Source organism: Sorex fumeus, unplaced genomic scaffold, assembly GCF_029834395.1.
Source record: "Sorex fumeus unplaced genomic scaffold, SorFum_2.1 ptg000063l, whole genome shotgun sequence".
Lineage (NCBI taxonomy): Eukaryota > Metazoa > Chordata > Mammalia > Eulipotyphla > Soricidae > Sorex > Sorex fumeus.
The window spans coordinates 58,908,100-58,933,865 of record NW_026606120.1 but is presented as its reverse complement, the minus strand read 5'-3'; the positions used below and the strand labels follow the sequence as shown (position 1 = coordinate 58,933,865).

At 37.9% G+C, this 25,766-nt stretch overlaps 1 protein-coding gene across 7 annotated transcripts in view; it reads right to left on the bottom strand.

The window, feature by feature from the left end:
- The window catches only part of BCAS3 (BCAS3 microtubule associated cell migration factor), a 660,253-nt gene that overhangs the window by 257,102 nt on the left and 377,385 nt on the right, over positions 1–25,766 (bottom strand). The window contains exon 24 of one of the 7 annotated variants that reach the window (XM_056128182.1): positions 22,149–22,542. The exons of the other annotated variants lie outside the window; for them this stretch is intronic. Within the exon in view, the coding sequence (XP_055984157.1) occupies positions 22,535–22,542 (8 nt within the window). The 3' untranslated portion in view covers positions 22,149–22,534. Of the gene's footprint in view, positions 1–22,148; positions 22,543–25,766 lie in introns of those variants that run through there. 7 annotated transcript variants of the gene reach the window in all.

Here is a 25,766-nt window from a genome sequence, read left to right as displayed (position 1 = left end):
GAATTTCCAGATTGCTTTGGGTTGTATGGACGATTCAACAATATTGATTTTTCAATTTCATAAGAAGACTATTTTTCCATTAGTGTTTTCACTTAATCAATGGATTAAGTCTTCATTGCACAGGTCTTTGACTTGTATAGTTAAATGTAGTCCCTGCTTGCTATTTTATTCCTTTTGATGTAATTATACATGGGATTACTTTTATTAATTTTTCTTTCCGATTTTATTAGTGCACAGGGTGGCAAGTATATTTTATATATTCTGTATCCTTCAACTTTTCTTAATTTATTAGTTATAAAAATTCTCTATAAGCATCAATATAATTTGCAAATAGAGACTTAGTCTTTACTTGTTCCTATTCAATCTGGGTTTCTTTTATTTCTTTGTCTTGCATAATTGCTCTGGCTAGAGTTCAGGTACCAAGTTGACTAGAAGAGGTGAGAACATATATCCTGGAAAAGCTTTGTTTTCACTGATGTTAGCTGTGGGTTTGTCCCATATGGTCTTTCTTATACATTCCTTTGGAATCCCACTGTCACTCCTAAGTCCAAGTTTGTTTTGTTTTTTTTTACCACAAATTAATAGTGACAATTGCCAAATACTTTGTATATATTTAGACAATCATCTTCTATTTTGTACATCATTTTGTTAGTACAATGATTTGCAGAGCTTTATTTTCATATGAAAATTTATTTTTTATTTCCCTGGGCACTCAGTAGCTTTAAAATTTTGGGGGGGTTAATAACAGATATAAAATGCAACACCTTTGCTTATAAACACTGTACTGTTTTAGTCCGACATCCATTCTCTTTCAGGCAACCTTAGTTCTGTTGTCAATATGCACTGATTTTCCTTATACCATCTTAAAAATAATTCAATTTTTAAAATTTGTTGAGCAATTTTAAATCCTAATGTTGCATACCTACAGCTGTGTGAAACTGACAAATACGTGTCTTTTCCCCCCCTCTGATATTTTTAGTTTTGCATAATCCCTTTCAAGTTCTTCCATTTTGCTGTGAATGGAACAACTGTTCTTTTCTTTTCTTTAAAAAATTTTTATTAGAGAAACACCATGAGGTACAGTTGTAGACTTACAAGTTTCTGTGCTTGGGTTTCAGTTATACAATGATCGAGTACCCATCCTTCCACCGGTGCCCATTCTCCACCACCATGGATCCCAGTATCCCTTCCAACCCCCCATCCCCCATCCCCCATCCCATCCCGCCTCTGTGGCAGGACATACCCTTTTGTTCTCTCCTTTTGGGTGCCGTGGTTTGCAAAAGAGGCACTGAGTGGCAATCATGTTCGATCTATAGTCTACTTTCAGCATGCATCTCCCAACCTGGGAGGATCCTCCTAACTCCCTTTACTTGGTGCTCCCTTCTCTATCTGAGCTGCCTTTTCCCATAGTATGTACGGTGGGCCTTCAACTCACAGAGTGAACCTCCTGGTACTTATCTCAGCTATTCTTGGAAGTTAGTCTCCTATTTTGTTACTTTATATTCCCCAGATGAATGCAATCTTTCTATGTCTGTCCCTCTCTATCTGACTCATTTCACTTAGCATGATACTTTCCATGTAGTACCAATTGTATGTATATTTCATGACTTCATCTTTTTCTAACAGCTGTACAGTACTCCATTGTGTAGATGAGACCTGAACACCTGAAGAACCTGCCCTCAGTACCCACCAATACGCTGGCTTGGCTCTTCACAACTACCTGTCTGAATGCAAGGTTTCGTTCCAATGGAAAACCAGCAGGACTGTACTACTGTACAAGAAGGGAGACATGCACGACATTGGCAACTATCGCCCAATCTGCCTATTCTCTGTCATCTACAAGCTATTCACTCGAGTCATCCTGAATAGGATTAGCAGAACACTAGATGAAGGACAACCATGTGAGCAAGCAGGGTTCCGAAAAGGATTCAGCACCATCAACCATATCCACACAATAAATAAGCTTATTGAGGTTTCTCGGGAGTTCAAGATGCCGCTCTGTCTAATGTTCATTGATTTAAAGAAGGCCTCTGATTCTGTCAAGACGGAAGCGGTCATCGAAGCCCTAGCCCATCAGGGCATTGAAACACAATACATCAGGATCCTCTGTGAGCTGTATTATGGATTCACTAGCAGGATCTCACCATTCTACAAAGAAGTGATCATCAATGTCAAGAGAGGGGCTCGGAAGGATGAAAATATTTCACCGAAAATCTTCAGTGCCACCCTCGAGAACATCATGCGACGACTGGAATGGGAAGGAATGGGAGTGAAGATAGACAGTCGGCAACCACACCACCTCCGCTTTGCTGATGACATCGTTCTAATAACACCAAACATTAGCCAAGCAGCAAAAATGCTGGCCGACTTCAACCGTGAGTGTGGAAAGGTCGGACTACAGCTGAATCTCACAAAGACAATGTCTATGAGAAACAGCCTCGTTCCTGATGCTCCATTTGCTCTCAATGGAACGAACATCTCCAAATGCAACAATTATGTGTACCTAGGTCGAGAAGGCAACACGACAAATAACCTGGCACCTGAGTTGTGCAGGAGGAAGAGAGCGGCTTGGAAGGCCTTCAAGAGCATCTAAGAAATAGCTAAGAGGATGAAGAACCTCCAGCTCTGGGCACGTCTCTTTGACTCCACTGTTCTTCCTGCATTAACATACGCCTCAGAGACCTGGGCCCTACAAAAACAGGATGAGAATGCTATTTGGATCTCCCAAAGAGGAATTGAAAGAGCTATGCCTGGAGTATCACATTTCACTCAAATGAGAGAAAGAATCTGGAGTTCCGACCTCCGTCGATGGTCAAGAATCAGGGACGCTGTCTCTTTTGCCAAGGCGTCAAAAATCAGAAGGGCTGGACATGTAATGAGATTTGGAGACGACCACTGGACTAGAGCTGTTACCAGCTGGATTCCATGGGACGTCAAGAGACAACGTGGCCACCCACCTACGAGATGGTCAGACTTCTTCATCAAGACCCTGAACGATCAGTTTGAGGCTCTTCGTTTTCCTAGAACGAACAGATGCCATTGGGCTACACTAGCATGTGACAGGGACAAATGGAGACATTACTGGCACCCACTCGAGCAAATCGATGATTAACAGGAAGTCAAGTGATCAAGTGTAAATGAACCAAAGTTTCTTTAACTAGTCATCTGTTCTCAGGCACTCGGGATTTTTTTTCCAGTTTTGGCTATTATGAACAGTGCAGCAAAGGACATACAAGTGCAGATGTCATTTCGGCTATGTTTTTTTGCCTCTCTGGGATATATTCCCAGGAGTGGTATTGCTGGGTCAAATGGGAACTCAATTTCTAATTTTTTGAGAATTGTCCCTACCGTTTTCCAAAAGGGCTGAACCAGTCGGCATTCCCACAAGCAGTGAAAGACAGTCCCTCTCTCGCCATATCTGCGCCAACATCAGTTGCTTTTGTTCTTTTAGATGTGGGCCAGTCTCTGTGGTGTGAGATGATATCTCATTGTTGTTTTGATCTGCATCTCCCTGAGAATTAGTGATGTAGAGCATTTTCACATGTGCCTTTTAGCCATTCAGATTTCTTCTTTGAGAAAGTTTCTGTTCATTTCATCACCCCATTTTTTGATGGAAATGGATGGCTTCTTCTTGTGTAGTTCTACCAGTGCTTTGTATATCCTTGATATCAACCCCTTATTGGATAGCTATTGGGCAAATATCCTTTTCCATCCTGCAGATTATCTTTGTATTTTGGTGACTGTATCTTTTGAGGTGCAGAAGCTTCTTAATTTAAGATAGTCCCATTTGTTTATCTCTGTTTCCACTTGGTAGGTCAGTGGAGTGTCCTCTTTGAAGATACCATTAGCCTCAATATCGTGGAGGGTTTTGCTGACCTTGTCTTCAATGTACATTATGGATTTTGACCTGATATTGAGTGCTATAATCCATTTTGATCTGACTTTTGTGCATGGTGTTAGGTTGAGGTCTAAGCCCATTTCTTTGCATGTGGTTGTTCATTTATGCCAGCATCATTTGTTGAAGAGACTTTTCTTGCTCCACTTCACATTCCTTGCTCCCTTATCAACGATTATTCATACATTTGGGGTTGTATGTACAGATATTACACCCTGTTCCATTGGTCTATGGACCTGTCTTTTTTCCAGTACCATGCTGTTTTAATTATTACCAGTTTGTAATAAAGTTTGAGGTTGGGGAGGGTAATGCATCCCCATGTCTTTTTCCCAAGAACTGCTTTAGTTATTCGTGGGCGTTTGTTGTTCCATATGAATTTCAGGAGTGCTTGATCTATTTCTTTGAAGAATTTCATGGGTATCCTTATAGGGATTGCATTGAATCTGTATAATGCTTTGGTGAGTATTGTCATTTTGACAATGTTAATTCTTCCTATCCATGAGCAGGGGATGTGTTTCCATTTCCTCGTGTCCTCTTTTATTTCATGGAGTAGCATTTTGTAGTTTTCATTGTAGAGGTCCTTTACCTTTTTAGATAGGATGTTTCTGAGGTATTTGATTTTCTGGGGCACAATTGTGAACAGGATTGTTTTTTTCATGTCACTTTCCTCTGTCATCATTTGCATATAGGAAGGCATATGGATTTGGGGGCATTAATTTTATAGCCTGCGACTTTACTGTAAAAGTCTACTGTTTCTAGGAGTTTCTTGGTAGAGGATTTAGGATTCTTGAGATATAGTATATCATCTGTGAATAGTGAGAGCTTGATTTCTTTCTTTCCTTTCTGGATGCCTTTAATGTCTTTTTCTTGCCTAATCGCTATTGCAAGTACTTCCAGTACTATATTGAACAGAAGTGGTGATAGTGGGCATCCTTGTTTTGTCCCTGATCTTAGAGGAAAGGCCCTTAGTTTTTCCCCATTGAGGATAATGCTTGCTATGGAATTTTGTAGATGGCTTTAACTATCTTGAGGAAAGTTCCTTCAAAACCCATTTTGGTGAGAATTTTCTTCATAAATGGGTGCTGGATCTTGCCAAAATCTTTCTCTGCATCTACTGATATGATCACATTGTTTTTATCTTTACTTTTGTTGATATGATGGATTATGTTGATTGATTTCCGAATGTTAAACCATCCTTGCATCCCCGGGATGAATCCCACTTGGTCGTGGTGTATGATCTTTTTGATGAGTTGTTGGATTCTATTTCCTAATATTTTGTTGAAGATCTTTGCATCCGTGTTCATCAGGGATATTGACCTATAGTTTTCTTTGTTGGTGATGTCTTTGTTTGCTTTTGGTATTAGGGAAATATCTGACTCATAGAAGCTGTTTGGGAGAGTTGCTGTTTTTTCAATTTCCTGGAAAAGCTTGAGGAGAACTGGAAACAGGTTTTCTTTGAATGTTTGGAAGGATTCACTAGTGAATCCATCTGGGCTTGGGCATTTGTTTTTGGGAAGACTTTTTATTACGGTTTTATTTCCTTGATATGAATGGGTCTATTCAGTTATCCCATCTTCTTGGTTCAATCTTGGAAGATTATTCGAATCCAGGAATTCATCCATTTCTTTTAGGTTCTCGTTTTTCGTGGCATACAGACTCTTAAAGCAGTCTCTGATGATATTTTGAATTTCACTGGTTTCTGTTGTGATGTCCCTTTTTTATTTCTGATTTGGTTTATTAGGGTTCTTTCTCCTCTTTCTTTGTGAATCTTGCTAGTGGTTTATCAATCTTGTTTATTTTCCCAAAGAACTAGCTCTTGGTTTCATTGACCTTTCAGATTGTTTTTTGGGTTTCCATGTCGTTAATTTCTGCTCTAAGTTTTATTATTTCTTTCTTTCGCCTGGTTTGGGTACCTTTTGTTGGTCTTTTTCTAAAATCTTGAGCTGTGAGGTCAGGTTATCTATGTAGACCCTTCCTTCCTTCCTTAGGAATGCTTTCAAAGCTATAAATTTTCCTTTTAATGTGGCGTTAGCTGCATTGCATGGGTTCTGGTTCATGTCTTCATTCTCATTTGTTTCCAGGTATCTTTTGATTTCGTCCTTGACTTCCTTCCTGACCCACTCATTGTTCAGCATTGAGTTGTTTAATTTCCAGGTGTTTGATTTGTTTCTCGGTGTCTTTGTGTGATTCACTTCTATCTTCAGCGCATTCTGGTCTGAAAAGATTGTTGATACTACTTCTATCTTACTGATTCTATCGAGTTATGTTTTGTGGCCTCACATGTGGTCTATTTTGGAAAATGTTCCGTGTTCACTGGAGAAGAATGTGTACTCTTTCTTTTTGGGGTGTAAAGCCCTGTATAGGTCTATTAGCCCTCTCTCTTCTATTTCTTCCTTCAAAGCCAATTCAACTATTATTTTCTTATAATTAAATAATATTTCATATTTCCAGTCACAGCCATCTCTCAACAAAAACTTTAGATGTTTCGATATCTTAGCTGTTGTAAATAATGCTTCAATAACTATTGGAGAGATATAACTTTTAGTGTTAATGTTTCTGTATTATTTAGTAAAAAGTGGTTTTATTGAATCATATGGCAGCACTATTTCTAGCTTCTGGGAAAAGATCCGATTGTTTCTTTTTCTCTACATCCTTGCCTACACTTGTTTCTTCTGATAAGTCTTTCAAATGTATGAGTTGGTATTTCACGTTTGTTTTGATTTGCAGTTCCAAAAAATCAGTGATAATGAGCATCTTTCCATTTTATCATATGCTCACTGGTCATCTAATGTCCTCTTTTATTTTTTAGATGTCTTCTTTTGAGAATTGTGTATCCAAACATTTTGCCCATTTCTTGGACTAGATTGAATCTCACAGTACTGTATTACAGCCCACTTAAGGCATATACTTTTCTGGCAATGAGGAGGATGACATCTGACAATGCTCAGGGCTTACTCCTGGCTTTCCTCAGGGATCACTTGAAGGACCATATGTGGTGTCAGGGATTGAACCTGGGTCGGCTGCATTCAAGGCAAGCGCCTTACCTGTTGTACTGTCTCTCTGGCCCAGCATATGCTTCTTTTAATGTATGGATGAACTGGATTTGTTAGGATTTTGTTGAAGAATTTTACATTGATATTTATTAGGGATGCTGATCTGTAAGAATCTTTAATTATAGTGCACTTGTCTGGTTCTGTTATCAGGGTAATTTTAGCCAAATACACTTTATAAGTGTTCATTAAATTTTTTAAATTAGCACATGAGAATTAACATATATTCTTTTTGAAAATTGGAAATATATGAAAGAAAAATTTCTCTTTATATTCTTACCAGTAAGCTAAACTAATTAGTACCTGAAAGGTTTAATGACATAGACAAATTATTTAGAACAAGATTATTTTTTTAAATTTATTTTTATTTTTTGCTTTTTGGGTCACACCTGGCGATGTACAGGGGTTCTTCCTGGTTATGCGCTCAGGAACTACCCCTGGTGGCGCTCAGGGGACCATATGGGATGCTAGGAATCGAACCCAGGTCGGCCGCGTGCAAGGCAAACACCCTACCCGCTGTGCTATTGCTCCAGCCCCCAGAACAAGAATATTTAAGTAGCTTATTTTAAAATTTTTTCATGAATTGAGGAAAATCTGGAATAATAAATGCTAGGTTCTAAAATATCAATACATCAATTTAATAAGTATTTTATATAGCACAGCGGGTAGGGCGTTCGCCTTACACGCGGCCAACATGGCCGACCCGAGTTCGATTCCTCCACCCCTCTCGGAGAGCCCGGCAAGCTACCGAGAGTATTCGATATGCCAGACACAGTAACAACAAAGTCTCCAATGGAGACGTTACTGGGCCCGCTCGAGCAAATCGACGATCAACGGGAGGGCCTTTACCTTTACCTTTACCTTTTATATTAAGAGAGAATAGGTACTAAGAAATGTTATACCAAAACATTTAGAATGAATTGCTCTATCTTTAGAATAAAATTAGCTTACAAATTATATTCTTTATATGTCCCTGCATTTCCCAAACTTTCTTGAGAGAACATGTACAAACAAGGACGACAACATTTAAATAATCTGCTGAGAATCATAAACCTGAATTCTAGGAAAATTCCTCTGCTGCCCTGACTGTCTAGAGTGTACCAGTGTGAAAACTCTTCTATGTTTCTTACTTGTCTTTTTTCCCCTTAACACAGAATAAAAAAAAACTAGTGTAGGAATTCTGTAGGTTTTTCCTCTAGTGTCAGCATACTCAAGGCCATTCAAGGCATCCTAGCCACAGCACCACTTAATGTTTATTGAAAACCTCACAAATGAAATGAGGCTCCTTCTAAGTTTTTTGAAGATCCTCTGGTTGAAAAAAATTAAAGGTCTAAGGAAAGCAAAGTCCAGGTTTTGGGGTAAACCACCTGGATGGAAAGCTGGGTGGGTACAGGGAAAAATTTTAAAGCATTTTGCTCTGTGGCAGGATAGTTTTCACTAACTTTAAGTAAAACATTGATATATATCACCCAATTTAAATGTTTTCTAGCAAGGAGGGGTGAAAGAGTGAAGACACAGATATGGCTCCATTACAAAGTCACAGTTAAGTCAAAAGCAAAGAGGAAACCAATGGAGGGTAGCGGATAATAAATTACAGAGCTTGAAACAATCAAGAATTCACACATTTTCTATTCTCAGCTCTGCCTACATTTAGGGCATGGTCTGGTTCCCTGACACAATGGAAGAACTCTACTCTGCTTTAGCCAGGAAATCCTTAATTTCCTCAGGGATTCCTTGTGGGACTGCCTATGAAAAACTCATATCAACAGTGCTCTGGCCTGGGGTGGGGCGAAGTTTATGTGGCAAAGGATAAATGCAAATTAAAAAATGTGAAAATAAGGGTGAGGCATATGACAAAAATTATTTTTTGTGGTGAGAGTGAAAAAAATCTTTTTCACTTCTAAAGCCTTCAGATACCAGGGGAAAATGAAAATGCTTTAAATTCTCTGACAGCACAAGATACAGATTTGTGCCCAAGATGACACAAAATACTTGATTTGGAGCTTAAAACAATTAAGGTGCCTAAGTAAAAATGAGCTTACCACTTATCCAATATTTGATCAAATGTGAAATTAAGTGCTTTCTTTTTCTATTAAAAAAGCATCCATCTCAACCTCAAAGGTTACTTGAAATAGTTAAATACTGATCTTCCTAAGCATTTCCTCTATTTATGCAATGGAAACAAACAGAATTGTAGCAGTTTGTCCCATCATTATAACTCAGAAAGTTTCTTTTTAGCAGGAAAATGTGCCTTGGTCAGTCCATAGTCAAGGATCTGTTAGAAGCCTAGAACAGAGTTGAAAGCTCCCAGAATTTATGCCAAAGTGAGTGCGGGGGTGGAGAGACGCTGTGAAAGAACAAACATCAAGCCCACCCAACTCCTGGAAATTTGAAAGAAAAGACAAAACTTTTCCAAGGGAAATAGTCATTTTGTTAAATGAAACCATTTGTAACTTGAGGAGGTTTTTTTTCTCTCTCCACACATCCTAAGAAAAATCCAAGTACTGTCCTCTAATAGGCTCTGAAGTGTTGGTGGAAAGACGGGTCAACAAGAGCTGAAACCACTAATGTCAGCTTCGAAGAAGGAAGAATAGAAGGCAGTGACGCCCCAACACTTTTATGATCCCAAACAAAGTCTCTCCCAGGCTAAAAACCCTCCACCAACCTGATGCCAGGAACAAGTCTGACAGTCAAACAAAAACCTTCATGCATAAAAAACAATGTCATATTTCGCATCCTTGTCAGATTTTTCCTTTACAGAAATGAAAAAAGAATCCTCAAAATAGGAAGAAAGAAGCTAAGAGGGAGAAACAGAAGAAGACAGACCAACACAGCGCCAGGCCAGGGAAGAAGTGTGAACACATGGCAATCTGTTTTGACAGATGAAGATAGCAAAAAACAAACATAAAGTCAGTCTTATTAACGTGCTTAAAGGATACTCTGCTCCTCAGACATAAAAAAAAAAAAGACTCCATTTCTTCTCCATTGAAACAAAGCAAAATGTCTTTATATCCAAAACCAAATATAACCGAAGTCAGCTTAACTTGGGAAAAAACCAATTGGAGATTTTTCTTTTTGAGGAGGAAAAAGAGAGTCGAGGAATAATTACCATTCTAGAGCCTCCAACCCGTATGCCATGAATGCCAATTTTCAGTTCCGTTTACAAGTCAACATTCAGCACAGTGCCCAAAGCACAGCTATGAAAACTTTTCCTATAAACAACTGTCATTAGACACTTCAGAATACTGAGTACATCCAAACAACATAGGATCACAGAATTTACAATCAGTGGGTTTTTTGATACCTAAAGCAATAATATTTTTTAATAAAATACTATTGTTATTTTTTAATTTGGGGATTACACCTGGTGATGCACAGGGGTTACTCCTGACATCACACTCAAGAATTACTCTGGCAAGCTCAGGAGACCATATGAGATACCAGAAATTGAACCTGGGTCACTGCATGCAAGGCAAGTGCCTTATCCACTGTACTTTCTCCAACTCTAACTAATACTATTTTTAAAAGACAGAACTATATGGTAAAGGAGGAAGCAAACAATAACTTCTTTGTTTAATATAATTGTATACAATATCAAAGTGGAATATTTTATAACTGGAGCAAACCCTCAGAAAACTCATATATTAATTTGTATGAGAAGGTGTAATGGTGGTGGGACTGGTGTCTGAATATTAAATGTAATCAAATGTTGTGAACTACTTTATAAAATAAAAATATAAGATGCGATCTGGGGAGATAGCTCAAAGAGCTGGAATACATGCTCTGCATGTGGAAGTCCCAGGTTTGACTACTGGGACTACATGGCCCCTCATAAGCCCTCCAAACACTGCTTGAGCACTGACCAAGAATAGACTCAAAAGCACCATCAGTGTGGCCAAAAACAAAAACAAGCAAAAAGAATACAAGCTCTAGAATTGTACTGTTTGGACTATAGCCTAGGATCTTTAATAATTTCCATTTTTACTCATAAGATAGTACTGTTGAAATAAATCAGAACTACTCTTAGTATTCTTTCTTTTTTGTTTTTTGGCCACACCTGGAAGTGCTCAAGGGCTACATACCTGTTTCCATACATGGGGATCATTGCTAGAGGCCAGGAGCCATGCAGTGCAAGGTGTCAAGCCTAGACCTCCTACATGTAAAACATGAGATCCAGCCCATTGAGCCATCTCTCTGGCCCTATTATTTATTTAATTTATTTATTTTTATTGAATCAACATAAGATACACAGTTACAAAGATGTTCATGATTGGGTTTCAATCATGCAATGTTCCAGCACACACCACATACATCCTCCACCAGTATCCCAACACCAATGTCCCCAGTTTCCGTCATCTCCAGTCTGCCTCTTTGGTAGACACCTCTCTCTCTCTCTCTCTCTCTCTCTCTCTCTCTCTCTCTCTCTCTCTCTCTCTCTCTCTCTCTCTCTCCCTGTCCCCCCATCCCCCACTTTCTCCATCCTTTTGGGCATTTTTGTTTCTAATACAGGTACTGAAAGGTTATCATGTCTGTTCCTTTACCTACTTTTAGCATGAAGTTCTTAGCAGAGTGAACATTTCCAACTATCATTGTCATAGTGGTTCCTTCTCTATTTCTATCCAACTGCCTTCCCCCGCAGCACTTGAGGCAGGCTTCCAACCATGAACCAATTATTTGACACAACAGCCACGCAAACTACAACGAAAATGTTACCATCAATAGCAGGAACGAAAGAAATATCCCTGCAGAGCATTTCTAGTTATTCATACTTGGATCAAATCTATTAAATAGAAGGCATAAAAACAGTAAGAAATCAAGCTTAACTACTTTTAACATGTGAAAACACAATTCTCATGATTGAGTTCTGAAGAGCTCCTGCAGGTTTCAGAGCAGCTAAAAACTTTGAGGTGATAAATACTATTGAGGATAATATTCTATTGGGACTTCCTCCTCAAATGTGCAGGGTCAGACGAGAAGACCAAGGTGGCAGGTCCATTTACAATTAGGAAGGCCCATTGAGAATCAGAAAATTTTAGCCTGTTCATATTCTTTAATCTCCCTCTGTGAGAAACAGAATAGCTTTGTCTCGCTCTACCTCACCACCACATATACATTTTGAATATTCTGTAAGTTTGCTTCTTCCTACAAGTAGGTGGAAAAGAAACATGACCTTGAACAATCACTATTCTTTAATGAAAGCCTTTCCCATGTTGAGAAAACACATTCTGATCAATAGTAGCTTTCCTCACAAGAAATTATCAAATCTTCATCAGGGAGAAAGTACCAGTAGTTTCTTTAAAAAAGTTTCCCTCAATGAGTAGAGGTATATTTATGAATTCTGTGATGTCCATAGCATATGATCATGATCACGATCATCCTGTTGTTCGTTGATAGCCTCGAGCAGGCACCAGTAACATCTCCTTCTTCCTATCCCTGAGATTTTAAAAGAGCCACACTCAATGTTCTTTCAGGGTTAGGAGAATGAGACCCATCGCTGTTACTGGTATTTGGCATATTAAGTACGACACGGGAAGTTTGCCAGACTCTGCCGTGCGGGCAGGATACTTTCGGTATCCTGCTGGGTTCTCCAAAGTAAGAACGAGATAATAAGATGTCATGTGGCCGCATTTGCTTCTGGGAGCTGGGTTTTATAGTCTCTGGGTCTTGGTCGTTGATGGGACCACCTGGCACCGGTGGCAGCTGGTGGGTGTGACGCCTACCTACTGGAAGATGGGGGATCTGGGTGGAGAAGGCCCAGTCCAGATCCAAGCAGGCTTGGAGATCTCAGCCCCGGGACCTGCATGCCTGGGTTCCTCTGCCGGTTCCTTCATGCATATAGCATATGACATAAAGATAAAATATGGAAAGTTCCTGTTCTGTCTCAGATACACATCTTGTCACCTACTGAACAAAATCAAGGGATGCTACTATGACAGAGATGCTCAATATTTGGAAAAACTGTAGGTTTCACTCACTGATTCATAACTTCACTTTACCACACATTAGGTGACAAGAGACACCTTATTTAATATCTTTAACCTCAGTTTCTTCACTTACACAAATAAAGTCATCACAATGTGCAACAGTAACCTGTCAAATTCAGAAAGGTATTAACTTCTATTAGGTGTTAAAGAGAGTTTTGCATGAATGTTTTGCACGTGCACAAGAAAACCTTCTCACTTAAGAGGCATTACGGTGTTTAGTCAAGGCAGAGAATTTGGTTTCAATATTCCATGCTGAAATGTTGAATTCATTAACATTTATTGAGTGTCTATTATGCGGCCGAACCAGTCTCGGTACTGTGGGGAGTACAAAGATGAGCTCACAGTTTAGAATGGGAAATGGTGCTCAACTAACTTTAATATGAGGTGATAAACACAACAGTAAAAGTTTAAGAACAGAGGAGAGAGTGATTAATTTAATAAATTGGGTGAATTGGAATAAAGAGTAAAATTAAGAACAGGTTTCAGAGGGATACTGGGACCCGTGGTGGTGGAAAATGGGCACTGGTGGAGGGATGTGTATTTGATCATTGTACAATTGAAATCCAAGCACAAAAATTTGTAAGTCTACAACTGTACCTCATGGTGTTTCACTAATTAAAAAAAAATAAAGTTACACTGGTTTTTCAATAAAATAAAAAAGATTCAGGCACCAACCAAAGTTGAACTCTGTTAAGGCTTAGGAGCTCTGATTCAGGAATCAGGGCTCTACCATGGTTATAAAAACTCGAGAGATTGATTCACTGAAGGAACATCTCTTGACACAGAAGATGTCAGGTGCTCCAACTGACCTTTTTAAGGAGAGGAAAACAGAAGAGTGAGAGTCTTTTTCTCTTCAAAATCAAACAGTAACTCTCTATTTGAAAAACAGATAAAGAGTATACAAAGTGGCAAAGTCAAAGTTTCAAGTGCACCTTTTGGTATTTTCTACAAAACTGACACTGAGCATTTATTTACCAAATAACTATACTCTTTCAATACTAGCAGGCTTAAGACTCAAGATATCTTGGTACATAGCTACCTAGAACACATGTACAAAACACTGAAATGGTAAGAACTTACAATGAATCTGCAATGTACTTGTTCAGATCCCCTGTATACCAATACCCTGAGCTCATATTTAATAAGACCCAGCTTAAAATACCTTTTTTTTTCACCTTAAAAACCTGAAAATTAGCAGAAAACAAAGCCTATCAACTCATTTCAGTGGGCCTTTGCTGGTGGCAATCAGAGATCCCAGTAAACAAAAAACTGCTACAGTCAAGGCTAATGATAACCTTCAAACATTCATCTCCATGTTAGCTTTTGAGGGTCACTGTTTAGTTTTATTAACTAGATGTGAAAGATATCAAATAAAAGCAGCATATTATTTAAAAACAGTGATGCCTGGGGAGACAACAGCACCTCATCAGTGCTGAAGGCTGAGAAGTCTCCCCTGAAGCTATTCAAACCCAGCTCTTCAGGTCTGTATGTGGAGCAATGGAGCATGGTGGTATAGGCCCTACACAAATGTGCCTGGGTGACCATGTGGTACCAGTAATTGACTTGGGGCCTTGTACATAGGTGTGCTCCATCATTTTAGCTACATTCCTTTCTCCCTAATACTTACATAATGCTTTTTTAAAAAAATGGACTGGAGAGACAGTAAGTACAGTAGGTTTTATTAACAAGTACAGTTAGTTTTATTAACTAGATGTGAAAGATATCAAATAAAAGCAGCATATTATTTAAAAACAGTGATGCCTGGGGAGACAACAGCACCTCATCAGTGCTGAAGGCTGAGAAGTCTCCCCTGAAGCTATTCAAACCCAGCTCTTCAGGTCTGTATGTGGAGCTTGTACTTGGTACTTGTCTTGGATGTGGTAGACCCACTGGGTATAGCCATGGGGGTTCGAGCACCACTAATTATAATCCCTTGATTCTGAGCAATGCTGAGTGTGACCATTACAAACTGAGAGAGAGAGAGAGAGACAGAGACAGAGACAGAGAGACAGAGAGAGAACGGAGAGAGAGAATTTGAAAAGTTCTACAAAATATTTCAAGTACTACATTTTCTGATGGCCCAAACAAAGGAATAGTGGTTATTAACTTCAGGGCAACCCTGATGGAGGACCATAGGTCAGGAATATAGTTCCTAGGTCTAACAGTAATGGGTATATAATGATTCAGCATTATTAAATTTTAATTCATTTATGGTGTATTTAAGGCCTCATGATTTATCAGAGATTAACAACGCAACAAATATCTATTATTTGCTCTATGGTAGCCAACAATACAAGGCATGTGAAAATACAGAGTCCTTGTTTTCAAAGAGCCCTCCAGCATGAGACATTGTTTTCCTATCTTTTTCCAAGCTTCTTAAGTATAGGGGGATCCACTAACAAAGACATCCAAAGCTTATCTTAAGCCCAGTGGTGCACAGCAATCAGGATTCACGTCAGCTATAACTTTATTCCTCCATTTGTTTTCCTGCTTTTACTTCAATTTTTAAACTTGCTTACCATAATTTACAAAGCTGTTGATACCAGAGTTTCAGGCAATCAGAGTTCCAGCTCCAAACCCACTACCAATGTTGGCATCCTTCAATCTAACAGCTACAAGTGTTATTTCCACTACTCTGTCTGTGGATCAGGATGTGAGGTCAGAATACCTGCTCTCCCAAGTTTTTTTTTTTTCAGCATATACTTAGAAACATGTAAAGATCAGATTCAAAAAAGATATTTAAAGATGCAATTCAACTGCAGGTGTTTGGTCCATGGGAGAAAAAATCTATTTTGATATTTAAAAAAATTACATTCACAAAATGCCAGAATGGAAATCATGATTTTTGAAGGCTATTAGGGATAAACTCAGAGGTGAGATTTAAACTTCAGCACCCCAAATCCTAAAGATACAAGATGCTAATCCTATAGGAATCCACTCTTCTATGATCATCATGATAGCCTCTGAAATTCTATGAAGTATTAAAAAAAAAAAAAGAAACAAAGCCTCTATTTTTCTTCCCTCCATTCACAACTTCTAGCCCCAATGTTCTGAATATAGGCATTTTCTGTAACAACAAGCTACCTTTATAACATCCAGATAATTATAGGTTCAGGTCAAGAACTCTGGACCATATCGATTACATCTCTATGCAACAAGGACCCTCCAGCACTGTTTGTAGCCACCGTAACAGGGACAGCTTTTAAGTATCTGTGACACTAAGAATTTTCAGTCCTATAAATGCCAGAAACGGAAAGCCAATGGCCAGGCAGGCTTGTCAGTTGTTGCCTGAAGCAATAAGGACAAGCTGGGAATTCAGCACACGGGAACTTCACTGCCAGCTGCATTCACACATTTCGCCACCTGAATAGCTGATTCTCTTGAAAGCCCACATGTGATTTGAAATGAATATTTGATCAGGAAGACTAAAAGGGGTTTCATTCTACCTGAGGCACCACCACAATACATTTTAAGTAATTCTGGTTTTGTTTGCAAGCCACCCTGAGCTGTGCTTACTACTGGTTCTGTGTACTGAAGGGACCATATGCTGGGGTGGGGACTGAACATACGCAAGGCAAGAGCCTTGAGCCTTTCGCTATCTTTAGAGCCAGTATTTCAAGTAATTCTAAATAAGAAAGCAACATGTCTTTGATCCTACTCTTGCACGTTTCTGAAATGGATCTGTGATCCTACTTAAATGAGATCAAATGAGAGGATGTGAAATCACTGGACTTAAGTGTTGGGAATGCCAATAGGAAATTTCTCCCATCTTCTCCTGTCATCTACTGCTAACACCATGAAGATGCCTCATAGACCACTGGGAGACAAGGATCTCATCTTACCAATGAAATCTATAAGTATTCTTCTAATTTTGTCAAAATTCAATTCGCACTAGAATCTGAAATTAAAAAATAAAGAAACATAGTAGGCAGAGTAAAATTGTTCTAGGATTTTGGGCTTTCAGAAATTTAACTCTGATATGTACCATTTTCTATTATTTTTGCTAGGAATACACTGAGCTATTTGAAATGCCTGAAACTTTGAATTAATACATTTTACAAATAGTTGAAAACTCTCAGCTTTTAAGCACACTCATTGTATTATTTAAATATTATGTTTCCCAGTTTTAGAACGTCAGTTTGTCTCTTCCATAATTTTTCCATCTTTTCATTACAATAAATGAATAATCAGTCACTGTCTTCCTGTTGTTCACTGATTTGCTTGAGCACTCCCAGTAACATTGTGAGACTTGTTGTCACTGTGTTTGGCATATCCAATACGTCACAGGTGGGGCTTTGCCGTGGGAGAGATACTCTTGGTAGCTTGCTGGGCAATCCAAGAGGGGCGGAGGAATCGAAGGTGGAGGAATGGAACGCAGGTCAGCCTGGTCGGCTGTGTGCAAGGCAAATGCCCTACCCGCTGTGTTATCGCTCCAGCCCAAATGAGTAATAGAATATACACTTAAAGGGGGCTGGAGCGATAGCACAGCGGGTAAGGCGTTCACCTTACATGCAGTCAACATGGCTGACTTGAGTTCGATTTCTCTGCCCCTCTCAGAGAGCCCGGCAAGCTACTGAGAGTATCTTGCCCACACGGCAAAGCCTGGCAAGTTCCCCGTGATGTATTCTATATGCCGAACACAGTAACAAGTCTCACAGTGTTACTGGGCCCGCTTGAGCAAATCGATGAACAACGGGAGGACAATTAAAGGAATGACACTGGGGAGACAGCTCGAGTTACAGCATACATACCTGGCACGCGTGAGGCCCTGAGCTCAATCCTGGGCACTCAAAACCTTCCCAAGCACTGCTGGGTGTAGCTCTAGTGGAATGGACCCTAAAACTCAGGCACTGGCAGGAATAAGCCCTATGAAAAATGTATATATACATATGCTTTTGTGTATATATACATATGCATTTTATGTGTATATATATGTACATATACTAAGATATTTACACATATATGGGATAAGATTTGATTGACATTTCATTTCTTCTTTCTCTTTTGTGTTACTTTGTGGGCCACACCCAACTGTGTTTAATCTCAGGGTCATTTCGAGTCATGAGGAGCAGGTGGAAGCAGGGGCCTTCAATCCTGGGGTCAAACCTTGGGTTTCACACGTGTGAGGTATTTTTCCTATCAATTGAGTCACATCCCTGGCCCTCATGTATTAATTCTACTCTGTAATTATGTTTACAAAAAAAAAAAAGGATAATTGTGTTTCTTTCTAACCTATGTATCTTTTATTGTTTTTCTTCCTTATTATTCTCTTAGACTTTCAGTGTAATGTTGAAGAAAAGTGATCATCTTAATCTAAGGAACAAGTGTTTGATATTTTACTACTAAATATAATACTAGAGGTCTTAAAACATATATGTAAATATCTTAGTGGATTCAAGCTATCTGATTTTCTAATCATGGTGCCTGTGTGCTCTCAAAAGTAGAGGAGTTAAAAGAACTTTGGTTCATGTGTCTTGTGAGTAATAATAATATTGAAGACACCTATGAATTAACATGTCTAAATATAATAAAATACATTAACATATTAATATAAATGACACATTTATTAAAAATAATTTCCATATAAAAATACAGTGAGAATGCTGATGATTTTACTTTTGGGGGGAGGAAATGCTTGAAACAGACAACTGCTAGATGTCTATTCATTTATACATTCATTCTGAGATGTGACTTAACAGTATGTAAAAATAACTTGGTCTCATTAAAAAAAATTAGAAAGGGGCAGAGTTTTTTTTAGAATACATACCTCTTTGATATGACATTTAACAAATCAGTTGCAGTAACATATGTAATACTATTATTTTTCATAGTTTGCTATATTAAAATCCTCTGTTCTTATAGCTGCTATAAATTCACTACTCATACATAATTTTGTGGTATCATGCATGAATAAAATTATTCACCTGAGAAATACAACAGATCTACCAAATACTGATTTACCATATTACATGAAATAAAAACATATTAACAACCTATGATAATTAACAATCTATCTCACCAGAAACATATTTTAAGTAATAGAAAACTGTTCAGTAGACAAGGTGAATACATGTGGATATGTTTTCCAAATTTAAAATTTTCAGCTTAATACTAGAATTACTGATAATAAATTGTCAGGTTTTTTTTTAAGGGGGGAGGTAGGTACTCAGAGGCTACTCCTGGCTCTGTGCTCAGAGGAATCCCTGTGCCAGGGAGCACACAAGCACACAAGCTATGTACTCTACCTCTGACCCTGATTTTATCAGTTGTTATCCTTGATGTAACAGGGCTTACTTTATTTTTGAGAAATATTTGTCAAATACTAAAAAATCTCAAAATAGTTTGTCAACTGCTCTATCAAATACAATGACCCACCACGAAAACAACTGTCAGGTCAGTTAACAAAACTCACATAAGTGTGTTTCTTCAAGCCAACTATCTTACTTTAATTTTCATTGTGACATCACTGTCACTGTCCTCCCATTGTTCATCGATTTGCTCAAGCGGGCCCAGAAACGTCTCCATTGTGACACTTGTTACTGTGTTTGGCATATCGAACACGTCACGGGTAGCTTGCCAGGCTTTGCTGTGCGGGCGAGATACTCTCGGTAGCTTGCTGGGCTCTCCGAGAGGGGCGGAGGAATCGAACTCGGGTCAGCCATGTTGGCTGCGTGCAAGGCAAACGCCCTACCGCTGTGCTATCGTTCCAGCGTGACGTGGGGACTATAATAAATAAGTACAACGGCACCAAAATGTCATAAAATTACTTTATTCAAATTTAGAATATAATAAACTACTTTTATTACTATAAAAACATTTTAAATAATCAATTCCCTTTTTCATCAACCACACCCAGCTATGGGGCTACTCCTGGCTCAGTACTAGGGGATCATTCCTGGAAGTGCTCAGGAAATTTCAGCGTACAAGGCATATGCTCCAGTTTACTGAACTTTCTCTCAAGCCCTATCTTTTTTAAAATAAAATACTATGAACTATCAAACAAGTGGAGTTTGGTGCTTTTACTATACATGCTACGAAACCATACATATTATCTATTATTGCTTTGTACCATCTATAAAACTTTTAATACAGTATTAAAAAGACATAATGACTCCATGCTGTTAAAAAATAGTTTCCATTCACAGACCCCTTAAACAGGGACTTCCAGCAGTCCATGGGAACCACTAGTATTTATGTTCACACTCATGGCTATGGAAATATAAGAACGTATAATAGCTAATATATACATGAAAAGGTAAAAGAATTAGGCTGCTTAATTTCAAACTTACTAAAAGGCTAAAATAACTGAGATAGAATGATCATCTGTGAAGACAGATTTTTAGCTTGATCAATGTAATAAAATACAGAATCTAGGAAAAATGTGCCTTTGATAGACATCAATGAGATTTACTGGAGGCAAAGCAAATTACCTTTGATAACTATTATTGGAGTAACTAGTTATCTATTACTGTAACTGGAAAAACTGAACCTTGATCCTTGCCTTACGTCATAATAAAAAATACTTTAAAGAGGATATTAGAACTAAATGCAAAGATGAAAAACATATAGGTTCGAGAGAAAAAGGTATTATATCAATGTCAGAAGAAAGATTTTGTATTTGAAACAACCATAAAAAATGTATGTATATTTTTTATTAAAATATCCCATAAGGCAGTGAAAAAACAAATTAAAGTAATATTTGCAAAATAATTCAGGATAGAGAATTTCTGAGGTCAACAGACAAAAGACCAAATTAAAGTGGTTAAACACTTTACAATGACACTATGAAAACAAGATATTAAAATGAACATTAAGTACACTCAAGGTGCTTGATAACAATATTCACCACAGGAGGGAAAATATCACAGTTCATATTCATTAGAATGAGTCAGATGCTGCTGCTGAAAGAGAATTAAAATGGTAAAAATTGCTTTGGAATACAGTCTCGGCAGTTTCTATGTAAGTTATGCCTGCCTAATAAGTCATTAAGTTCAATCCTAGGCATATGGCTGAAAGTTCAATGCTTAGGATGCACAAAAAACATAGAAGTTGAAGGAAGTTTATAAAAAACTTATTTAGAATAAACCAGAGGTCAAAAACAATATAATGGATATATAAACCATGTTATATTCTTACTACACTGCAATGATTTTTTAAAAAACAAATAAAACTAATGGCATATATACTACCTGAATGAATCTCAAAAACATTTATTTGAGCAAAGATGCCAGACATACAGAGTATCTACAGATTCCATTTACATGAAGCTCAATATAAAAAAAAGCTAATTTTCTGTGTATGATGAAAAAGTCAATGCTTATTTCTAGGTCACAGGTATACTGTTAGGGTATAGGAAACTTTATGGAATAATTGGAATACTTTATATTTCCATGTAAATGATAATTATATGGGTTTAAAATTTCATCAAGCTATGTAATTAAGATTTTAAAGGGGAGCAGTATTTCTGGTGGGAGATCCCAGGGATATATCTAATAGTGTCTGGGGAAACAATGGGGTACCAGAGACAGAACCCAGGCTACCCCCTACACAAGGCAAGCAATGTGTTCTACCATATCTATGGCCCTACATGTACACTTTTGCTACATGCAAAGTTATGTACTAATTTTTTACAACTTCCCAATGGTAATCCAAACTACAAATTAATCTATTTTTCAAATTGGGAGGGAAATAATCTATTTCAATGCTCTCATTTTATGGAAACAAGATTGGGGTTTTGAAACTATTTCCCCAACAAGTAGTTATCGGCACATGTAACATTAGAAGCAAAGATTCGTGTCACGATTCTTTCCATCCCACGAGTTTGCAAAACAGGATTCATCCCAGGAACATTATTTTCACTTTAATTGTTGGCTTTAGCTTTTCTCTGCGTTTTCATCACTGTCCAGCAGACTATCATGAGCTCTAGCTCTCAGTTGCCTGGGTGAGGGTCCCAGACTGCTTTTTTAATTGCTCACTGGGCTGACATACTCAATGCAGAGAGGCTCTTTTATTTGTTTCTAAGTTTATAGATAGCACCTATAGGCATAAGCCTCTCAGGCTCTTGGACACAATTTAAAATAGTGTGACACTAACAGTTTGACACTCATGTCACTAAGACAAATGGAATTCCCGGCTCAGACTTAAACAAATTCTAATACTGCCCCAATATTGTCCCTCTGCCACCACAGTCTCAGGGAACAGACTGCATAAACAGTCCAGGCTTGTATTAAAGATGTAGCAATAAAGGCACAAAAAAAGAAACGCTGGGTCATTTGGCCAAAAAGTTCCATGTAATTATGTGGTCCCTGGTATATCAACAGTAGGGAGAATTCCATCAATTCCTTCTCAAAATGCTTAGGAAAGACGTAAAGTCATGTCAAGGACCTGGTGCTTGTGATAGAGAAAGCAAAGGCAAGGTTTTAGTTGACACAATGATTTATTCAAAGAAGCAATGTGTCACCAGAAAAAAAACTTTCCCAACAGCTTCTTCTACTTCTGTTTACCTTTTCTTCATCTTGAAGTAGGGTAATCTTTTATTTTTTTTTCTTATTTTTGCTGAACTAAATTTTTCAATTTTTCCACATTGTTAACTTGACTTTGATCTTCTAACATCCTATAAATATTAGAAAGAAGAACGAGAGGAATATTTCAATCAGAAGGAGAAAGATGTAGCTGAGCACTTTCCTGATGGGCAAGTCAAGTCCTTCCCCACTATTCTTACTCTCTCTAACATTATTATGATTCTATACAGATAGTGGGAATTCAACAGAGTTGAAATAATGCATCAACTTCTCATTTCCAATAAAAAATTCCAATGAGTATTTGAATATTCTCTGTTTTAAATATAAATAGTGTCAAAGCAAAATCACTGACCTCCATTTTCCCCTGTGAAGGGCTGTTCACAGGTCAAGACTAAGCCTTCTTTTAATTTCACCCTTATCCATAATCCTCTTACTGATCCCACACAGGCTTTCAATACCAAGGTACAAGTATGCCTGGAGTTTTCGTCACCTTATAATCACAAAGAATATCTGAACTCTACTAAATGAAAACCACATAATTTAATCAAATAAATACCTCAATAATTCTAAAGAATGCGATATATTTGTATCTGGGAATTATTTTAGGAAATTATTTGAATGTGCCCTTGCCAGAACAGGTGATAAACATTTTTTTTGCATACAGAACCTTAAATTCTCTTTTCTTCCCCCTCTAAATGGATGCAGAGAGGAAGGGAGATATCAGAAATACAACTTGAAAGTTTTAGTGAAAGTTCAAAACCATAATTATAACGTTATGGTCCTGTCACTAGGCTCCAGCTTTAAAATCGCTGAGCTAAGTGACCTCACCACTGAACAGTTTCTCTTCGCTTTTTACAAAAAAAAGATCCTTCCTAAAAGCCAGGATCTTTCGTCTCTCATGGTTTCAAGACACAGTGACTAAGTTTCTCTACCTCTTTTGAATGGTAACTACAGATAATGAAATATGATCTTTACATTATCATCTTCCCCCAGTGTATCAGAAAATCTCTGTAAGAGAAAAAATGCCTCTATAATAACGTCCCTCCAACAGAGATAGATCTGACTGTACTGTCCCTGTTGGTGACTCAATCATCCTTTTCTAATAAGCAGTATTGGTTCTTTTTAAAGGTCTGATACACACAATACTATAACCATGAAGCAGGCACCAATTATCAGGAGAATCACATTAATCTGGGATTTTTTAAATATGTCATTTTCCTCAGAAAGTAAAGCATTCTGTTAGTGAGAAAAGTTGGGTGCTGAAAGTATTCCTGAATTAGAATTTCTTTCTTTCTTTTGGGGGTGGGGGTAATATCTTATGTGCTCAGGGTTGACTCCTGGCTCTTTGCTCAGGAATCACTCTTGTCAAGACTCAGGCCAGGTAAAACCTGGGTTGGCCACATGTAAGGTGAGCACACAACTCACTTTACTATTGCTCTGGCCCCCTAAATTAGAATTTCTTCCTAATTATTTCAACTGCACAACAAAAATTTCTCCATTCAAGAATCATAACAAATAACACATAATCAAGTATGCCCCTATTTAAATTTTTGATATAACTGACATTTTATGTATCAAAGCTACTCTACAGGATAGGTTCCATGTATTTATCTGTCAATTTTGTTTCTCCCATTGTCAGTTTCCTCAGAACAGTGCATACTGCTGCTCTTACTACATCTAATACATTATCTTCTCTATAAAATGCTTGCCAGAGTAGAAGTGGACAAAGTTGCCTTCACTTCATGGAACCCAGGAATAAGTTTTCCTTTATTCTTAATTGTGTTGAATTCTTCCTCAGGAAATATTAATTTCCTTAACCTAAGTATAAACTAGAACAAACTCAAAATGAAGGACATTATTCTAGGCTCCTGTTTGTCTCAAAAGCAACAAGAATTGGTACGGAACTATCTAGCAGGTAATAGATATCTACCTTGAAAGAAAATGACAATCACGTGTGTGTGTGTGTGTGTGTGTGCGTGCGCACGCACGTGCGAGGAGGGTGTGAGAGAGAGGGGTTTGGGGGGGGGGGACAATGTCTGAACTTTGAAGATGGACAGCTAGCTTTCTATTGTTCTTTTCAGCTATTTTTTTTATCAAAAGAAAGACACATATTAAAGACAAACAATAGGAAGGAATTCTAAACAAGTACCTAACCAAATGGAACATACAGAGGAAAAAAAAATAATCCATGCAGTGCTTTGTCTATAAATAGTATATGACATTAATGCTGATTAGTTTTACACAGGAAAAATGAAGCAATTCCTTCAATCCCATTTGTTCAAAGCAACCTGTGTAAGGATTAAATCCATCAAGTTTGTTTCCAGAACAGCCTTTTCACTAGCCAAGAAGAGGGTGTCCTGCAACTATTAAAACTCAAAATCTTAGTATATTATCATTTGAATCATCAATTACCAAATGGAACATGTTATGAAGTTAACATTACCTATAAAGCATTCATAGATTTGTGGAATCTAAAGGTATCTGCTTAAACATAGACTCGAAGGGGGGCTGGAGCGATAGCACAGCAGGTAGGGCATTTGCCTTGCAAGCAGCCAACATGAGTTCAATTCCCAGCATCCCAAATGGTCCCCTGAGCACTGCCAGGAGTAATTCCTGAGTGCAGAACCAGGAGTAACCCCTGTGCATTGCCAGGTGTGACCCAAAAAGCAAAAAAAAAAAAAAAAAAGAGAGACTAGAAGGAGCTAACTAGAGCTGAAAATGTAGGGATCCTAAGTTGCTGACAATAACAAGTGAGAAATATGAATTTTAGGAAACATATTCATCAGATGTAAAGGAGTGATGCATGGCACACTCGATGATCAAGACACCAAGAAAAGAAAATATTTCTTAGCAAGGGTGGCACAATGCTTTGACACCTTTTAGTCTGATTAGAGTAACACTGCCAATCAATAAAAGGTTTAGATAAAATATTTCTCATTTGAAAGTAATACAGCTCTCAAAGTACTTAGTAATGCATTTCAAATCCTATGCCTCTGAAAAGTCATTAGAAAATTATGCCACAACTAAGTTAAACAGATAGAACAAAAGTTACATGAAAATCTGAGAAACAGCTATAAACTGTATCATTGGAATAACTAAAAATATAATAGAATGTTCATAGAAATAATTTAGAGGTAAGACAAAAGGATGAATTTAGGTTAGTGGAGCCCACCTGTCTCTGAGCAAAGGGCATCAGAGCTCCGGACGGCATCTTCCTAATACACAGCTAACTCCAATGTTTGAGTCATAATCAGAAAAGCACTTAGGGTTCAGAAGAAATTATAAGCATGTATCAGATGCCCTCTAGTAAAGGTGC